Source organism: Callorhinus ursinus, unplaced genomic scaffold, assembly GCF_003265705.2.
Source record: "Callorhinus ursinus isolate GAN/ISIS: 27379988/994484 unplaced genomic scaffold, GSC_fseal_2.0 scaffold2, whole genome shotgun sequence".
In the NCBI taxonomy this organism is placed as follows: domain Eukaryota; kingdom Metazoa; phylum Chordata; class Mammalia; order Carnivora; family Otariidae; genus Callorhinus; species Callorhinus ursinus.
In genome coordinates, this window is record NW_027397064.1 from 92,008,214 (window position 1) to 92,025,765 (window position 17,552).

Consider the following 17,552-nt stretch of genomic DNA (forward strand, 5'->3'; position numbering starts at 1 on the left):
GACTGAACCATAACTGACCCAGGCCCAGGCACTTAGGGGAATCCCTATGAATCGAAGTACCCTTAAGCCAGAAGTTTTGCTTCAGGTGGTGGAGTGGGGGGGGGGGTAGAATTTCCAGCAAAGGAAAAGATACCATTTTTTCATGTGAAGCAAAGATGCCAATGTGTCCAGGCTAGTTACATTCTTAAATACACCATTTCCATTGGACAAATAATGTTAGGCCTTTCCTACCTTGTTAGTCATTGGGTTCTGGTTTCCCCCAAATGGAAATACTAGACATGAGACCCACAAGATCTCTTTGGATTAGGCATTCAGTTTTGTTTTGTTTTGTTTTTTTAAAGATTTTATTTCTTGGGTGCCTGGGTGGCTCAGTCGTTAAGCGTCTGCCTTCGACTCAGGTCATGATCACAGGGTCCTGGGATCGAGTCCCGCATCGGGCTCCCTGCTTGGCAGGAAGCCTGCTTCTCCCTCTCCCACTCCCCCTGCTTGTGTTCCTGCTCTCACTATCTCTCTCTCTCTGTCAAATAAATAAATAAATAAAATATTTAAAAACAAAAGATATTATTTATTTATTTGACAGAGAGAGACACAGCGAGAGAGGGAACACAAGCCGGGGGAGTGGGAGAGGGAGAAGCAGGTCTCCTGCCAAGCAGGGAGCCCGATGCGGGGCTCAATCCCAGGACCCTGGGATCATGACCTGAGCCGAAGGCAGATGCTTAATGACTGAGCCACCCAGGCGTCCCTAGGCATTCAGTTTTGACAAAAACCCACTAGCAAGCTAATATCTGCTTTTATTTACTTAATTAATTTATTTAATTTTTATTTTTTAAGTAATTTCTACACCCAACATAGGACTTGAACTCACAACCCTGAGATAAAGAGTTGTGTGCTCTACTGACTAAGCCAGCGAGGCACCCCTAATATCTGCTTTTTAAAAGTGATATCCCTAGTAGACATGCCGAGGAGGCAATAAGTCCAAATTCCAAGAAATGCCTCCAGATAGAGACTGCCTCCCTTTGCCAGAAACTCCCCAGCTGGCAAAATTATCAGTCATAGGGACTCAAGAGGATCAGGAATTCTAAAGATACTAGCACTTCCCTACATACTAGCTCACCATGATCAGAAGAATCCTCTTGATATTTAATGGGATGGGGAAACATACATAATACGTTAATTCCTATTACACATTCAGATAGAAGCCACAGCAATAATCCACTGAACTGGCCCAAAGGCCCCCACTTATAGAATCATATTAGCTTTCCTTCCCACCATTAGCTGAATTCAGACACCCACTTTTCCCAAGGGACTAGACAGAATGATGACTTGAAATCTGAATCTAAGAAAGCCATGAAAGTTTGAGTCTCTCCTTCCCCAGTGTTCATCACATAGTCATGTCAGTGGCTCTTACCTTCAGACCCCTTTGAAGACTGGGTGTCCTTGGCCCCACTTAAAAGATCTTTCTCCTTAAAGCAGCTGAGGTCAAGGTACGGGGGGGGGAAGGATTAGGAGCATGGTGAAAGAGAGTGGCTCCAGACCAATAAGGAGAGGATATTTACTTTTGGTTTCCAGAAGCATTGAAGCTTCTTGCTGTTCAACAAAATGAACTTCCAATGTTTTTGGTCCATACAAAGCTCTTTATCAGGTGGCAAGGTCATTATTACTGACACCATCTATTTTAGCCTCAGGGATCCTTGACTTAGTGGCCGTAGCCACATTGTTTTCTGACTGGAACTGCAGGGTTTGCACCCTTTGGTTGACTCAGGCTTGGCTTTCATAGCAAGGCCTTTTTTTTTTTAATTTTTTCAATTTTTTTAAGGATTCTGTCTTAATCTGAATCATTTGCTGACCCTTTGTCATGATAACATCTTTACATTTTCACCTGGTTTTAACATAAGGGATAAGGGAGTTTTCCAGGGTAGTGGGGCTAATCACAAAAATTTCCTTGATTTCTTTGTGTCATTGTCTCTCTCTCTAATGCGTCATCTTCATTAGTATTATAACCTAATCCAGGCCAGTAAGAACCTGAACACCACTTCTGTGCTTTATCATGGGAACTTGTCTGTCTCAAGGAAATCTTTCCAGGAGGCCCAAGGCTCCCTTACAGTAGCTGGAACCCACTGCAAAAAATTCTGAGACTTTTATCATAATTAAATGGATCTAAGCTTGTCAGCAGGAAGGGCTGAGCTATAATATAACTATTGTCACTCTTCCTTAACAAACATAATGCATCTCACTACCCAGATCCCAAATGAATGAGCCAAAGTTCAAAGCCTGGTTTTTGCCTGTATCAGTCATGAATTTTCCTTCTTTCCTGCTCAGTGGAGATACCCATTTCTGTAACTGTTGTCTGAAAGGGAATAGAACCTTCTGCCCACCCAGGACAAATCTTGTATTATTTGTTATAGTGGCAGAGACCTGAGGCCAACTGCCAGATTGTTGAGGAAGATAGCAGCCATAGAAAAATTATCAAAACCAGGGAACAGTTGTTTTTTGAACTTATTTCCTGTTACCCAGGCTTTAACTACCTCCCAGTTCCTTAAAGAGGCATTGGTAGTCAATAAAATGGAGGATCATTTATTGCCCAGTTGACCATACAGTTTGGTCAACATATTTGCTACCACTTCTCATGAACTTTCTATAAATCTCATTAGTTACCCCATGAAGCCCTCATTCTTCCTCTGTCATTTCTATCTTTCTTATCATCTCATCTTTTGCAAAAATTAGTAACTGTGAAGCATCTGGGAGTTTTCCTTAAGTTAACCTACCAGTTTCAGAGTCTGGCAGAAGACACGAGACCCCTGGGTCAGAGGAAAATGACAGTTTACTATTCACAACAGTAATGGCCAGAGTATCAGCGTTTCCTTCAGTTTCCACGAGGCAACATAAAGAAGTGATACCTGTACATGCAGTGGGTTGAATAAAGAGGGGAAACCTGAGCTTAGGAAAACCGAGTCTTTTACAATAGACAGTAGGCATGTTTTCCCAGTGCTCCCAATGCTCCAGAAAGAGACGCTATCTGTCTTGCAGAGTCATTCACTATATAAACGTCTTTGAAAACATGGTCTAGAACAAAGGCAGTCAGCATGTCTGCTCACAAAACCTACAAAAACACAAGTTCCTGGAGTTTCTGGAGAATTGTCTTCCAACAGCCCCTCTAAAGAGTGTTCTGGTCAATCCTCACTGCCTCCATTTTCTCACCTCTTCAAACTACTGCAGTCTGGCATTGTTCCCTACCAGTCCATTGAAACTGCTTTTGCTGATGTGACCTATAATATCCTTTATGACCTTTCAGGTATTAGCAGCATTAGACACCAATTTTTCTTGAAATGCTTCCTTCCATTAGCTTCCTTCTGGGTTTTCCCCCACCTCCCAGGCAATATCTCTCCAGTCACATTATGAATTCTTTCTTTTCATCCATTAAATATTGGTGTTCCTTAATAATAAGGGGGTGGCTCCTAATTCTGTATCTCAACTCACATCTCTCACCTGAATACCTGTGTGTGTATGTGTGTATGTGTGTGTGTGACAGATCTCAAACATAGCATGTCCACATTGTCTTCATTGTTTTTCTCCCCAAATGTAATTCTCCTGAGGAACACCAGCATCAGTACTTTCCATTTTATTAAATAGCATCAGCATCTATTTATCTTAAATCATTCATTTACTCATTCCTAAGACATTTATTCATGTGATAAAATCTCTTGCAATGTGGACTTACATGCTAGTGAAGGTGAAACACAACAAATAAGGAAACAAAAAGCACTTAATTACATTACAAATTGCTGTTAGTGCTTTGAAGTAACCAATAGAGTGAATCCTCTTTTAATAAGATGGTCAGGAAAATCTTCACTGATGTGGTTACATTTATGCTAAGACTAAGGTAATGATAAAGGATGACATTTGAAGAACAGTTGGGGAAGAAGGGATAACGGAGATAAAGCCTCTTGGTTAGGAAAAAACTTGCATATTTGAGGTAAAAAGGTGACTAGAGCTTGCAGAGGAAGGGGGAAGAGTAGCATAAGATGAGGCTGGAAAGGAAGGCAGGGCCCAGACCCTGTAGGACAACCAGGCATGCAAAGGCATTTTTAAAAACTGCTTTAGTGAGATATAATTCACATACTGTACAATTCACCCATTTAAGGTGTGGAATTCAGTGGGTTTTAGTATATTCACATGAATGTACAATCGTCACCACGGTCAATTTTAAAACATTTTCATCATCTCAAAAAGAACTACCCACCTCTCTGCCCCCCCAAAAGAAATTCTGAACCCTTTAGCTATCTCTTTCTATCTTTCCTCCTTTTCCCTGCCCTAGCCCTAAGCAACCACTAATCTACTTTCTGTCTCTATAAATCTTCCTATTCTGGACTTTCATATAAATGGAATCATATAGCATGTGGTCTTTTGTGATTGGCTTCTTTTATTTAGCATACTGTTTTCAAGGTTCATGTTGCAGCATGTATCAGCACTTCATTCCTTTTCATAGCTGAATAATATTCCATTATATGGGTATACCACATTTTCATTATTCATTTGTCTGTTGATGGAAATTTGGGTTGTTTCCATGTTTTGGCTATGATGAATAAGGCTGCCACAAACATTTGTGTATAAGTATTAATGTGGTCATATGTTTTCATTTCTCTTTCATGCCACTTCTAGAATTCCTAGGGGTGGAATTACTGGGTCATATGGGAACTCTAGGTTTAATCATTTGAGGAACTGCCAGAATGTTTTTTAAAGTAGCTCTACCATTTACAACAGTGTATAAGGGTTCTGATTTCTTCAGAACCTGACAACACTATTTTCTGACTTTTTGAATCTGTCCACTGTAATGGGTTTCAGACAAAGGTATTTGGAAATGGAGAGACCTATTAGAAGGTTGTTGCATTGTTTCAGGCCAAAGATCATGGTGGCTGGGTCCTCAGTGGCAGTAGGGAAGATAAACAAAAATGGACTGAAGTGAAAAACCTGGGGATAATCTTGATTTCTGGCTCACCATCAACACCCACATCTAATCAGTTCTATCTCCTAAATATTCTTGGATTATGCCCTCAGTTGCTACAGTTCTACTACCACTTTCCTTATTTGGTACCATTTTCTCTCCATGAGGCCACTGAGTAATCTCATTGGTCTCCCAACTTCTGCTCTTCCCACAGTGATTTTTTTGAAGTGCTGATCTGATCATGTCATCTCTCTGTTTAAAATCTTTCACTGGCTTCCTATTGCCCTGAAGATACAACTCTAATTCCTAAAGGGAGTTGGTAAAGCCTTTCAGGATTTATCTACTATTGACTTCTCTATCACATTTCCTTGCCCTCCATCCCCCATCCTGAGCTCCATGTCTAATTTAGACTTCCAGAGCTTTGAATGTTATTTGTTCTTTTGTCCTCTGTATTCGTCATCTGGGGCTTCCCATAGCAAAAATACCATCATTGAGTAGCTTAAACAATAGAAATTAATTTTTTTCATAGTTCTGGAAACTGGGAAGTCTAATATCAAGATTCTGGCCAATTTGGTTTCTGGTGAGAGCTTTTTTCCTGGTTTATAGATGGCCACTTTCTCTCTGTGTCCTCACTTGGCAGAGAAAAAGAGAACAAGTTCTCCTGTCTCTTCTTATAATGACACTAATCCTATCAGATCAGGGCCCAATTTCTAGAACCTCATCTAACCTTAATTACTTCCTAGAGGCCCCCTCTCCAAATACAGTACATTGAAGATTAGGGCTTCAACATATGAACTTTGAGAAGAAATAATTCAGTCCATAGCATCCACTGTACTTTGTATACACTATATCCTTTGCTTGAAACGGTCTTTCCCCTAGCATTTGCCTAGTTAACCAAGTCTGATCCCTCGGTTCTCAGCTTAATAGACATCATTTTCTCCACGAAGTCTTCCTGGACCCTCCAAGACACCTTAATTCATTTCTTCTAAGTGGCCACCTTCAGTCTCCTATATTTACCCTATCATTGCATTTATCACACTATGTCACAATTGCCTTTTTATCTGTCCCTGTTCCTCACTAGTTTGTAAATGCCTTAAAGCCTGGTTCCTGCCTTGTTCATTGTTGGAGTCTTAGCACCAAGGACAGTTCTTGACCCATGCTAATCACTCAATCTTATTTGCTGAATAAATTATGTATCAACATTTTGAATGGCATTTATTTGCTCCCTAGAAATACTTGTGGAAATATTTGTACTTTCAAGAATGTATGTCTAAATTGGGATGGTTTATATTTTATTTTTTTAAAAGATTTTATTTATTTATTTGAGAGGGAGAGAGAGTGCAAGAACAAGGGGAGGGAGAAGCAGACTCACGCTGAGCAGGGATGCTGGGATCATAACCTGAGCCAAAAGCAGATACTTAACTCACTGAGCCACCCAGGAGCCCTGGGTTTTATATTTTAAATTACAGATCATACTAATAGGACTTGGATGCTTTATGTGGGTTTAACATAATATACTCACAGACTTCTAGTGTTAAGAAAAGAACAGTATCCCCAAGGAGTGCCTGGCTGTTAGAGCAGGTGATGCTTTTTTTTTTAAAGATTTTATTTATTTGAGAGAGGCAATACAAGCATGTGGGAGGGGCAGACTCCCTGCTGAGCATGGAGCCCAATGCAGGGCTCAATCCCAGGACCCCGAGATCATGACCTAAGCTGAAGTCAGATGCTTAACCAACTGAGCGACTCAGGCACCCCAAGCATGTGACTCTTGATCTCAGGGTTGTGAGTTCAAGCCCCATGTTGGGCAGAGAGATTACTTAAAAATAAAATCTTAAAGGGCGCCTGGGTGGCTCAGTCGTTAAGCGTCTGCCTTCCGCTCAGGTCATGATCCCAGGGTCCTGGGATCGGGCCCTGCATCGGGCTCCCTGCTCCGCGGGAAGCCTGCTTCTCCCTCTCCCACTCCCCCTGCTTGTGTTCCCCCTCTCACTGTGTCTCTCTCTGTCAAATAAATAAATAAAATCTTTAAAAAATTAAAAAATTAAAAAAAATAAAATCTTAAAAAAAAAAGAATAGTATCCCCAAATCATCCATGTCATGGAGATTTTTGTTTTCCTAACTTAAAAAAGGCAAATAGCAGTCATTGGCATTCAAATCAATTCTTCATTTTTATGCCCCTTATTCTCCTTTCCTACGTCATGAATCAAAGCCATGTCTAACTAAGTTTTCTGAGTAGCCCTGAAGATACTATTTGCACTAAAAAATGTGAATAAGAATGTTGTGGTGTTGCAGGTTGTTGAATTTCTTCTGGAAAAGGGAGCAGATATCACCCTTTGTAATTACAGCAATCAAACCGCAGTTCATGTGGCTAATTGCGATGTGCAAAGACAACTCTTGGCCATCAATGGAATCCAGGCTCCCCAAATGCAACTTCTACAAAGTTCATGGCAAGGCAATCTTGAACAACTTCAACACTTGCTGGTAAGTTAAATTGATGTTTGTTTCTGCCTTTGGATAGGTGGGTAGGTGAATGGTAAGGAAGGACTACATAGGACTCCTTTTAAAGAAAAATAAGTTCTTTGCAAATGCAGTCCCAGAAAGTTTCAGGAAGAAAATAGGAGAAAGAAACAGGATCAAAGAGGATACTAGGGTGGAAAACAGGATACTAAAAGAACACAGCAGCAGCCTATTTCCACCTTCCTCCAGCTGGATGCTAGAATCACGCAGCACCCATGGGAAATGATATGCTCCCAGGATGCCCCTAGAGAACTGCTGTCAACTTGCTCAGAGGAGTTCCCTTGACATCATTGCCATTTGTACAATTGCTGTTTAGATCCCTTTGGACCAGCTGCACTTATTATCTTTACCCTGAAAAGGGAATCAGAGAGCCTATGCTTTGCATAATATTTAGTTGTAACTAGAGAAGTTAAGAGTATATGTTTTTTAAGTGCTTTCTTCTAAAGGTATTGGTCTTCTTGTTTAGATCTTCTAGCCACAGATATGCTTTCCCAAAGTAACTTACAAAACCATATGCATAACCAAGGACTTTAATTATCGGTGACTGGCAACTGTCTATTCTTGCTATTTACCTTCAGAGATACTGTCAGATCACATGATCTTCCAACTGAAAGAAAATCAATTGCTGCTAGGAAACAGTTTCTTCTAGTCCCTATGGTAAAGACACAAACAGATAAAGAGAAAGTGAACAGAATTCTGGTCACCTAGAGTTCAAAGAAATCTAAAACAAAATCCAAAGGATTCTTTAAATTCTTTTGTTGTATTAAACCATAGTCTAAAATTGCCATATGTCATAACTGAAGCTTAGAACACTTTTGAAAGACAGTAATTTTATTTCAATGGTATTTGTAACAGTTGTTATAATCCAATATGTTTTCATAACCACATTTTTTCACCCTAAATATTAGCAGCCACTTTTTAAGAAACTGGTGCCTATAACTGAATTCAGAACTTAATAAGCAGATATGCTAAATTAATGTGCTATTGCAAAGCTACTCTCAGCTCAAACCTTTCGTGTTGGTTCTAACTAATAATAAACATTGATATAAGAGGTAGTTTCTTTTCAGAGACTGAAAAAAATATTAACTAATTAATTCCCACAGCACCCCTCTGAGGTAATATCATTATCTTTAGTTTGTCCCTAGAGAAACTGAGGTAGAGACATTGACTATACTGATATGGCATAAAGTGAAATAAGGATGGAAATTAGTGAGTTACTTTGGTCTACAAAATAAGCAATTTGGATAATTTGGCCTTACAGTGGTTTTTCAGTTCTGAATTATCCAAATTAAGTTTTACTTTCATTAAAGCAGCAAATATCATCTATATACCCACCTACATTTGACTGTATATATACAGTTAAATGAGCTACCTTATTATTGTGGATCATTCATTCATTCCACAAATGTTTATTGAGCATGTGTCAAACTCTACTCAGTGCTTTTCATATTCTATCTCCAATCATCAATTTTCTCCCTGCCGCAGAGGCTGGGAGTCTGCTTTTCCTTCTCCCTTGGCCTCTCCCCTGGCTCAGCTCATGCTCTCTCTCTCTTGCTCAGTCTCTCTCTCAAATAAACAAACAAAATCTTAAAAAAAAAAAAACCTACAGAGAAGACATTGTTTTTCCTACTGACAACTGAGGACTCTGAAGGTCAGAGAGTAGAATTGCCAGATTTTGCAAACAAAAAATACAGGACATTCAATTAAATTTGAATTTCAGATAAATACCAAATAAATAAATCTTTTAATATAATTATGCCCCCAGTGAGAATTATTCATTTCTTAACTGGATGTCCCTTGATTTTGTCAAGTGTCCTTGATGTAACCCTATCAGCGAGGTTAAAGAATGAGCTTAAGGAAGTAAAATTCAAACCCAAGTCTGTCTGTCTCTCAGGCCTGTGTTCTTTCAATTCATCAGCTCCTCCTCAATATAGATACTGAGAAAGAATGCACTGAGGTTAAAATGAAAATTTGGCTAAACAAGGAAAATGCAAAGATTAGTATAAATAGTCACACAGTAGAAACATAACAGAAATTAAGCTTCTTGTTTTTAAAGGCATCTGAAGAGTTCCTGGATATAAATTTCCCAAACCAACATGGCTTGACCCCTCTGATGCTGGCTGTGAGGGATGTGGATCTGTTTGAGGGTCTTGATATGTCAACAGTCTACAGACCTGTGGAGGTTCTGTCTGAGCTCCTCAGGCATCACGCGTGAGTAAGAGTGGCCAGTGAGCATCAGTGGAAGAGGTTCTATGTCACTGTTATGTTTAGAAGTCACTTGTAAACCTAAACATATAGATTGCTTTTTAAAATTCTACATATTGGGGTGCCTGGCTGGCTCAGTCGGTAGAGCATGTGACTCTTGATCTCGGGGTTGTAAGTTCAAGCTCTGCATTGGATGTAGACATTGCTTAAAAATAAAATCTTAAAAAAAATTTATATTGAATTGAATGCATGTGCATGTTCATAAAAGAGACTTAGCAGTTGCAAAGTGATGTACAGATGTTAGATGTTGCTATCTATTATTCTTATGATGTTGACTATTTTTTTGTTTAAATATTGGTTTGGTAGTTATGAGGAGTGTCAAATATTTCTTGAGTATGCAGCTCCTTACCCCCAGGTTGTTACTAATTATTTCAGAAAACATTGTCAATTATCAAAAGCAATTTATAGTAGTGATTTCCGGTTATCTAAAAATTACTATATGCCAAAATGCTCTTTTGGAGGAGGGTAAGTAAACAATTAGCTTTTTTTTAAAAAAAAAATCAAGATTAATAAACAGTGTTTCATGTTGGAATTGCAGTTTCCTAATGGTGTTACCTAGATATCTTATCATCAAATAAGAACAGATGGCCCAAATTCTTTCTCAGTATTTCATTCGAATATTGTTTTGGGAATAAAAGAAGAAAAGGGACCTACAAGAACAAAAGTATAGTTAAGAACATGAGCTATTGTAAAAGGATCAGTTAGTATAATGGGATGAAGATGAAAGTTTGAAGCTACCTTAGACTTCAGAGTTAAGAAACAACTGAGGAGATTGATTAACATGGAGATGACTGGACACCACTCTGGAGATGGTGTTCAATAGGCCTGGAGTGGGGTCCAGAATATAGGAAATCAAAAAATGCCACATTGAGAAACACTAATCAAGGCAAATGAGCAAACTCAAGTGCGAATGAGTTAAGTGACTTACTTACTGCCACATATCAAGGCAGTGGCTGTCCCCTGATTCTTGGTGCTATGCTATTTTTTTGAATCATGACCTTTGATGGAGAAAAATCCGTAAGAGATTATTGTTGCAGATGATAAAACATCAAAGAGAAATGAGAAGATCATGTAGAGGGATTTTATGACAAGATCACTCCACTCAACCAGAGCCTGTGAAAAAACATGTCAGCTTAATTTTAAAGAGAGATTCTATGCCGTTCTACAATTTTGAATGATAAAAAGCTAGCTGATAGCATTAGAAAAAAAAGAATTATCCAGAAAGTAAGCAGTTAGCTAAATCACTGGAAAGAAAAAACCAATCAATCAGCTATTTGGAATGGTAAGACAACAATTTATCAGGATGTTTCAATCTTTACTTGATTTACTCATTAAAGAATTATGGAAACTTTTGCCCAAAGTTGGACATTTTCTGCAAATATTGTAATGTTTTTAGGATGGGAGTGGGAATAAGATATACAGCATAATCCTTTTACTTAAAAATCTTGAAAAATTGTCACTCTCTCTGAAGTTATTATTGTCGGCTCCAAACTACGATATTACTTTTATTTATTTGATGTCAATGTTTTTCCCTCATATTGTTTTTTAATAGATTTAATAAATTATCTTTGATGTTGATTCTATTCTTCCTAGAGATCCTAAACTCTGTGATTTTAGTGGAAAATCAGCAATACATTATGTGTCACAAATACAAAGTTTTAGGAAACAGCAGTTATTGGACATTCTAATGAATTCTATGCCAAAACCAGGTAAATACTTCTATCCCACTTTTCCCTTATTGAAAAGCCTTATTAGAAATCTTTCTTTTTCTACATGTATTTGATGGATTCATTTAAAGATATCAAGGAAACAACAATTTTTTGAGCAGTGACTATATACAAGGCCCATGACTAGGTATTCTGGGGGATGCAAAGAAATCTAAGACATGGTCCAAATTCTTTTTTTTTTATTATGTTATGTTAATGACCATACATTGCATCATTAGTTTTTGATGTAGTGTTCCATGATTCATTGCATATAACACCCAGTGCTCCATGCAGTACTTACCCTCTTTAATACCCATCACAAGACTAACCCATCTCCCCATCCCCTCCCCCTCCAGAACGCTCAGTTTGTTTCTCAGAGTCCATAGTCTCTCATTGTTCGTCTCCCCCTCCGAATCCCCCCCTTTATTCTTCCCTTCCTGCTATCTTCTCTCTCTCTCTTTTTTTTAACATATAATGTATTATCTGTTTCAGAGGTACAGGTCTGTGATTCAACAGTCTTACACAATTCACAGCACTCACCATAACACATACCCTCCCCAATGTCTATCACCCAGCCACCCCATCCCTCCCACCCCCCACCACTCCAACAATCCTCAGTTTGTTTCCTGAGATTAAGAATTCCTCATTATCAGTGAGGTCATATGATACATGTCTTTCTCTGATTGACTTATTTCGCTCAGCGAAATAATACCCTCCATGTCATTGCAAATGGCAAGATTTCATTCCTTTTGATGGCTACATAATATTCCATTACATATATATACCACCTCTTCTTTATCCATTCATCTGTTGATGGACATCTTGGCTCTTTTCATAGTTTGGCTATTGTGCACATTGCTGCTATAAACATCGGGGTGCACATACCCCTTCGGATCTCTACATTTGTATCTTTGGGGTAAATACCCAGTAGTGCAATTGCTGGGTCATATGGTAGCTCTATTTTCAACTTTTTAAGGAATCTCCATACTGTCTTCCAGAGTGGTGCACCAGCTTGCATTCCCACCAACAGTGTAGGAGGGTTCCCCTTTCTCTGCATCACCGCCAGTATCTGTCCTTTCCTGACTTGTTCATTTTAGCCATTCTGATTGGTGTGAGGTGGTATCTCACTGAGGTTTTGATTTGGATTTCCCTGATGCCGAGCGATGTTGACCACTTTTTCATGTGTGTGTTGGCTATTTGGATGTCTTCTTCGGTAAAATGTCTGTTCATGTCTTCTGCCCATTTCTTGATTGGATCATTTGTTCTTCGGGTGTTGAGTTTAATAAGTTCTTTATAGATTTTTGGATACTAGCCCTTTATCTAATATGTCATTTGCAAATATCTTCTCCCATTCTGTCAGTTATCTTTTGGTTTTGTTGAATGTTTCTTTTGCTGTGCAAAAGCTTTTTATCTTGATGAAGTCCCAATAGTTCATTTTTGCGCTTGCTTCCCTTGCCGTTGGCAATGTTTCTAAGAAGAAGTTGCTATGGCTGAGGTCTAAGAGGTTGCTGCCTGTGTTCTCATTTAGGATTTTGATGGACTCCTGTCTCACATTTAGGTCTTTCAACCATTTTGAGTCTATTTTTGTGTGTGCTGTAAGGAAATGGTCCAGTTTCATTCTTTTGCATGTGGCTGTCCAATTTTCCGAACACCATTTGTTGAAAGGACTGTCTTTTTTCCATTGGACATTCTTCCCTGCTTTGTCGAAGATTAGTTGACCATAGAGTTGAGGTCCATTTCTGGGCTCTCTATTCTGTTCTGTTGATCTATGTGTCTGTTTTTGTGCCAGTACCATACTGTCTTGATGATGACAGCTTTGTAATAGAGCTTGAAGTCCGGAATTGTGATGACGCCAGCTTTGCTTTTCTTTTTCAACATTCCTCTGGCTATTTGGGGTCTTTTCTGGTTCCATACAAATTTTAGGATTATTTGCACCATTTCTTTGAGTAAAGTGGATGGTATTTTAATAGGGATTGCACTGAATGTGTAGATGCTTCTAGGTAGCATTGACATCTTCACAATATTTGTTCTTCCAATCCATGAGCATGGAATGTTTTTCCATTTCTTTGTGTCTTCCTCAATTTGTTTCATGAGTATTTTATAGTTTTCTGAGTACAGATTCTTTGCCTCTTTGGTTAGATTTTTTTCCTAGGTATCTTATGGTTTTGGGTGCAATTGTAAATGGGATCAACTCCTTAATTTCTCTTTCTTCTGTCTTGTTGGTGTATAGGAATGCCACTGATTTCTGTGCATTGATTTTATATCCTGCCACTTTACTGAATTCCTGTATGAGTTCTAGCAGTTTTGGGGTGGAGTCTTTTGGGTTTTCCACATAAAGTATCATATCATCTGCGAAGAGTGAGAGTTTGACTGCTTCTTTGCCGATTTGGAAGCCTTTTATTTCTTTTTGTTGTCTGATTGCTGTGGCTAGGACTTCTAAGACGATGTTGAACAGCAGTGGTGATAGTGGACATCCCTGCTGCGTTCCTGACCTTAGGGGGAAAGCTCTCAGGTTTTCCCCATTGAGAATGATATTCGCTGTGGGTTTTTCATAGATGGCTTTTATGATATTGAGGTATGTACCCTCTATCCCTATACTCTGAAGAGTTTTGATCAAGAAAGGATACTGTACTGTGAAATGCTTTTTCTGCATCTACTGAGAGGATCCTATGGTTCTTGTTCTTTCTTTCATTAATGTATTGTTACACATTGATTGATTTGTGGATGTTGAACCAACCTTGCAGCCCAGGGATAAATCCCACTTGGTCATGGTGAATAATCCTTTTAATGTACTGTTGGATCCTGTTGGCTAGTATTTTGGTGAGAATTTTTGCATCCATGTTCATCAGGGATATTGGTCTGTAATTCTCCTTTTTGATGGGGTCTTTGTCTGGTTTTGGGATCAAGGTAATGGTGGCCTCATAAAATGAGGTTGGAAGTTTTCCTTCCATTTCTATTTTTTGGAACAGTTTCAGAATAGGTGTGAATTCTTCTTTAAATGTTTGGTAGAATTCCCCTGGGAAGCCATCTGGCCCTGGGCTTTTGTTTTTTGGGAGATTGTTGATGACTGCTTCAATTTCCTTAGTGGTCATAGGTCTGTTCAGGTTTTCTATTTCTTCCTGGTTCAGTTTTAGCAGTTGATACATCTCTAGGAATGCATCCATTTCTTCCAGATTATCTCATTTGCTGGCATAGAGTTGCTCATAATATGTTCTTATAATTGTTTGTATTTCTTTGGTGTTGGCTGTGATCTCTCCTCTTTCATTCATGATTTTATTTATTTGGGTCATTTCTTTTTCTTTTTGATAAGTCTGGCCAGGGGTTTATCAATCTTGTTAATTCTTTCAAAGAACCAGCTCCTAGTTTTGTTGACTGTTCTCCTGTTCTTTTGGTTTCTATTTCATTGATTTCTGCTCTGATCTTTATTATTTCTCTTCTCCTGCTGGGTTTTGGCTTTATTTGCTGTTCTTTCTCCAGCTCCTTTAGGTGTAGGGTTAGTTTGTGTATTTGAGACCTTTCTTGTTTCTTGAGAAAGGCTGGTATTGCTATATACTTTCCTCTTAGGACTGCCTTTGCTACATCCCAAAGATTTTGAACAGTTGTGTTTCATTTTTATTTGTTTCCATGAATTTTTTTAATTCTTCTTTAATTTCCTGGTTGACCCATTCATTCTTTAGTAGGAAGCTCTTTAGCCTCCATGATTCTGAGTTCTTTCCAACTTTCCTCTTGTGATTGAGTTCTAGTTTCAAAGCATTGTGGTCTGAAAATATGCATGAATGATCCCAATCTTTTGGTACTGGTTGAGACCTGATTTGTGACCTAGGATGTGATCTATTCTGGAGACTGTTCCATGGGCACTAGAGAAGAATGTGTATTCTGTTGCTTTGGGATGGAATGTTCTGAATAGATCTGTGAAGTCCATTTGGTCCAGTGTGTCATTTAAAGTCTTTATTTCCTTGTTGATCTTTTGCTTAGATGATCTGTCCATTTCAGTGAGGGGGTGTTAAAGTCCCCCACTATTATTGTATTGTTGTCGATGTGTTTCTTTGCTTTTGTTATTAATTGGCTTATGTAATTGGCTGCTCCCATGTTAGGGGCATAGATATTTACAATTGTTAGATCTTCTTGTTGCATAGACCCTTTAAGTAGGATATAGTGTCCTTCCTCATCTCTTATTACAGTCTTTGGTTTGAAATCTAATTTATCTGATATAAGGATTGCCACCCCAGCTTTCTTTTGGTGTCCATTAGCATGGTAAATGGTTTTCCACCCCCTCACTTTCAATCTGGGGGTGTCTTTGGGTCTAACATGAGTCTCTTGCAGACAGCATATCGATGGGTCTTGTTTTTTTATCCAATCTGATAGGCTGTGTGTTTTGATTGGGGCATTTAGCCCATTTACATTGAGGGTAACTTTTGAAAGATATGAATTTAGTACCATTGTATTGCCTATAAGGTGACTGTTACTGTATATTGTCTGTGTTCCTTTCTGGTCTGTGATACTTTTAGGCTCTCTCTTTGCTTAGAGGACCTCTTTCAATATTTCTTGGAGGGCTGGTTTCGTGTTTGCAAATTCCTTTAGTTTTTGTTTGTCCTGGAAGCTTTTTATCTCTCCTTCTATTTTCAATGACAGCGTAGCTGGATATAGTATTCTTGGCTGCATATTTTTCTCATTTAGTGCTCTGAAGATATCATGCCAGTCCTTTCTGGCCTGCCGGATCTCTGTGGATAGGTCTGTTGCCAATCTAATGTTTCTACCATTGTAGGTTACAGATCTCTTGTCCTGAGCTGCTTTCAAGATTTTCTCTTTGTCTCTGAGACTCATAAGTTTTACTATTAGATGTCAGGGTGTTGACCTATTTTTACTGATTTTGAAGGGGATTCTCTGTGCCTCCTGGATTTTGATGCCTGTTTCCTTCCCCAAATTAGGGAAGTTCTCTGCTATATTGCTCCAATACACCTTCTGCCCCTCATTCTTTCTTCTTCTTCTGGGATCCCAATTATTCTAATACTGTTTCATCTTACGGTATCCCTTCTCTTGAATTCTGCCCTCATGATCCACTAGTTGTTTATCTCTCTTTTTCTCAGCTTCTTTATTTTCCATCATTTGGTCTTCTATATCACTAATTCTCTCTTCTGCCTCATTTATCCTAGCAGTTAGAGCCTCCATTTTTGTTCTTTTTGTTTTTTTTTTAAGATTTTATTTATTTGAGAGAGAGAGAATGAGAGAGAGAGCACATGAGAGGGGGGAGGGTCAGAGGGAGAAGCAGACTCCCTGCCGAGCAGGGAGCCCGATGTGGGACTCGATCCAGGGACTCCAGGATCATGACCTGAGCCGAAGGCAGTCGCCTAACCAACTGAGCCACCCAGGTGCCCCTAGAGCCTCCATTTTTTATTGCACCTCATTAATAGCCTTTTTGATTTCAATTTGGTTAGACTTTAGTTCTTTTATTTCTCCAGAGAGGGTTTCTCTAGTATCTTCCATGCTTTTCTCAAGCCCAGCTAGTATCTTTAAAATCATAATTCTGAACTCCAGTTCTGACATGTTACTAATGTCTGTATTGATTAGGTCCCTGGCAGTTGGTACTGCCTCTTGTTTTGTTTTTTGAGGTGATTGTTTCCGTCTTGTCATTTTGTCCAGAGGAGAATAGATGAATGAGAAAACAAAATGCTAACAGGGTAACAACGTCCCCAGAAAAATGTACACTAAACAAATCAGAAGAGACCGGAAACTGGGGGAAAAGAAAGGGAAAGAAAGAAAAAAGAAAAAAAAAAGAAAAAATTATAAAAACGAACAAACAAACAAAAACAAAACCAGAATATGATCAAATACGATCAGGCTGGTGCATAGATCAGTGCCACATGCTAGATTTTGGGTGTATTTTGGTCTTTTAGAAGAAAGTGCCTCCCAAAATTTTAACGAAAGAAAAATTTATATATGTACAAAAATAAGGGTAAATATGATGAAGGGATGGAATATGACTGTAAAGATGAAAATTATAAAAGATTTTATAAAGGAAATTGATAAGATAAGAAGTTGGTTGAAAAAAGAAAGAAGAGGATTTAAAAAAAAAAAGGAAGAGAATGTGATCAGGCAGGAGACTAGAACAAAGCCATACACTAGAG

At 38.7% G+C, this 17,552-nt stretch overlaps 1 protein-coding gene across 1 annotated transcript in view; it reads left to right on the forward strand.

Annotated features, from left to right (window-relative positions):
* The window catches only part of MAP3K19 (mitogen-activated protein kinase kinase kinase 19), a 71,877-nt gene that overhangs the window by 15,595 nt on the left and 38,730 nt on the right, over positions 1-17,552 (forward strand). The window contains exons 3-5 of the mRNA XM_025856911.2: positions 7,232-7,420; positions 9,513-9,667; positions 11,315-11,430. Coding sequence (XP_025712696.2) covers positions 7,232-7,420; positions 9,513-9,667; positions 11,315-11,430 — 460 coding nt within the window. The remainder of the gene's footprint in view (positions 1-7,231; positions 7,421-9,512; positions 9,668-11,314; positions 11,431-17,552) is intronic.